Genomic DNA, 2,849 nt, shown 5'->3' with positions numbered 1-2,849 from the left:
GGTGAAAGAACTTTTAAAATCGGCCCAGTTTTTGAGTTATTACAATACATACAAAAATCCTCTTTATAATATTACTAAAGACTATAGACTAACTGTTGACCGCGACATCTTCGGCTTGAAAATAAAAATTAATTAGTAGACTATGTGTTCTTCCAGACTACATTCTAGATCTGTTGTGTCCTGGATATACATTGTAACATCTAAACTTTCGCATTTATATTTAAAGGAGTAAAATAAGATTATGTTGAAACTTAACTATTTTTTAAGAGATAAAATTCACGACATTAACAATAATGAGGAAAATACGTAAAATCTGTGGCCTCGCAACTTTTAAAAGGTAATAATTTAAATTTTTACGTCCACGTGATCTGCTATGAAGGATGCTTTAAGGAAGCCTGTTTGTATGAGAATTATAAAACCGCCAAATGCCTCCATACGTCATTGTCATTCGTGTATATTTTGTTTATATCTACATTAGCTAATCTTTGCTAGTTAATACGATATTCAATCTGAGATACATTAAAAAACACTTAGAATTTGTATACACGATAATTTTTCTCGATTTTGAATTACTTTAACATAGTTTTTTTTCTAAAGAGGTTGTATTTTATTGCGAATCATTGTCATAAATAGGTCGAACGAACAGAGCATTGTTTAGATAGATGGATGATTTTGACTACGCATCTTACTATTTGGCGCAGATGTAGAATGTAGTCTGGAATCATAACTTATTGTAAACTAGTTTAGTAAATGTTCTGTTCATTATTAATAATTTTTTATGTTACACTATTCGTCACTTGTGAAATCTAACTGGAGTTATAGTAGCTAGCAAATATTGCATTGGAATGTTTTAACAAAACAAACACAGTAGTGTCAAATTCGTTTTATGATAAAGTCTAGCCTTGGCTTAGATCATTGACGGTTCTTAAGCCTTAAAAGATATTCGGAGCAAACTATTCATATTATAAATAAATTGCTTTACGATGTTAATTCAGTGGCGTTTTAAAATTCAGATCATGTGGAGACATGTGCGTATCGCGTGATCATATACGACTAAAAGTCTACTAGACAGACCAAACTTTTCATCCCGTAGGATAGTATTGTATCCATAATCATGGTGGATCCAGAATAAGCTGCTAGTTTTAAATCTTTTAACAAAAGTAATTGGCAGTTTTATAATTGTCATAATATCAAAGCGTTGTGAAACATGTTCCAGGTCACGGGCGATACAACTATGGGCTGCTGTTTGCCTGCTTTATGGTCATCATAGCGATGGGCATCGACATCTTCGGTCTGGGCATCATCGCCACCGCCGCCACATGCGACCTCAAGATGACCATCAAGGAGATCGGCGTGTTATCCTCTATGCCTTTCGCAGGTTATTTTTAAACGCTTTTAAGATTAATTAAAAAAAAAACCTTAAACGTAGGCGATATTTGGCAATGTACAATTAGGAAATCTGGTGTCCCACTTAGTTCTGAAAGGAAAAAGGCAATTTTGCTGTTAGTGGAACACCGCGTATTTGTTGTTAAACAGGTAATAAAACAATTATATATACTTAGAGACACTAACTATGTAATCCGTTTAATAAAAGAATTACAAACATTAACAAAGTGTGGCATCGCACAAGAGTGCCAAGGTCTCTTCTCAGCCGTGTCCGTGTGACGCAGTGGGCCATTATTATAAAACTCATTTATTTTCAAACACAATTTTAACAAAAATAGACAAATAAAATTATGGGTACTTGCCTTAAGATAATGGTGTTATTATTATTTCTTAGACATTGCTCTGAAATTATTCACTTAGTTACTAACAGCTGAGTAGAATGTTGTCGTGTTGTTTAGGATTTTGCATAAGGAATTATTCACGAGTCAGGTCCATGAACAAGTTATCATAACAATGCAGCATTAAAATAAAAGTTTATTAGTTTGGCTTAGATTTTATTATACTCGTAGTTCGTAGTATAACTGTAGATTTTATAATAATACTCATGTATAACTGACTAGCTGTTCCCCTGCGACTTCATCCGCATAAAATTAATAACTTTTTATTTTATGCTTTACATAAGTTAAATAATCAATTGCAAATGTCAAAATACCGATTACCTTACTATGGCAATTTTTGCTATGTGGTGCGCCATTAAGGCGTGAAAATATATAGCCTAAAGCATGACGTAAGTGTAGGGCTTTTAATTACAAAAATAATTATTCAAAAATATGCTGTAATTGCTGAAATCTTAGGCAACAAAGAAATGTGTGTTTACGCTTTATTATAATAGTATAGATAGGTATTAAAGTCGTAAAAATCTAAAATGAGCTCGAAATATTAAAAAAATACTTAGGCATAACATCTATTATATTTCTGTGTTGTATTTACACTTCTTTACTACGGACAATACTATAATCTTTAGGCAGACAAGAGATTTTAAAATCGACAAGTGCTCAAACAAGACACCTGATAACGTTGCGATCTGTTATCAGTTTGTGACATTTTAGAGGCAATTTGCGGTTAGATTATGATAGGCTTTGTAAAATGTTCATTGATCATTATTTTTTTCTAAATTACTGTAATTTTTTTTGTTTTAAATTTTGCTTACCAAAAGTTAGATGCGGTCATAATGAGTGGGCGAAAGGAGTGGCGCGTGTAGAAAAAAATATGCAAAAACACGTTATATTTATTTCGCAAGATAGTTACGTAGGATCAGCGATGTTGTCGTAGATAACAGACACGTGCCACGCCGGAGACACGTGCACGTGTATATTAGCATACTTGAACTGTTCAATGCCCTGTGAGAATTAATATTTATTTTCTAAGACATTTACTTTTTCTATTTCCATCGCATCTGTTTT

At 32.7% G+C, this 2,849-nt stretch overlaps 1 protein-coding gene across 1 annotated transcript in view; it reads left to right on the top strand.

Moving 5' to 3' along the window:
- LOC106102625 overlaps positions 1-1,665 on the top strand; it is a 3,308-nt gene extending 1,643 nt beyond the window's left edge. The window contains exons 2-3 of the mRNA XM_013282165.1: positions 1,217-1,378; positions 1,595-1,665. Of these exons, the coding sequence (XP_013137619.1) occupies positions 1,217-1,378; positions 1,595-1,665 (233 nt within the window). The remainder of the gene's footprint in view (positions 1-1,216; positions 1,379-1,594) is intronic.
- The last annotated feature ends 1,184 nt before the right edge of the window (positions 1,666-2,849 follow it).

The sequence above is a fragment of the Papilio polytes genome, unplaced genomic scaffold (assembly GCF_000836215.1).
Source record: "Papilio polytes unplaced genomic scaffold, Ppol_1.0 DF823912.1, whole genome shotgun sequence".
NCBI classification, from domain to species: domain Eukaryota; kingdom Metazoa; phylum Arthropoda; class Insecta; order Lepidoptera; family Papilionidae; genus Papilio; species Papilio polytes.
This window is presented reverse-complemented; position numbering and strand designations above follow the sequence as displayed.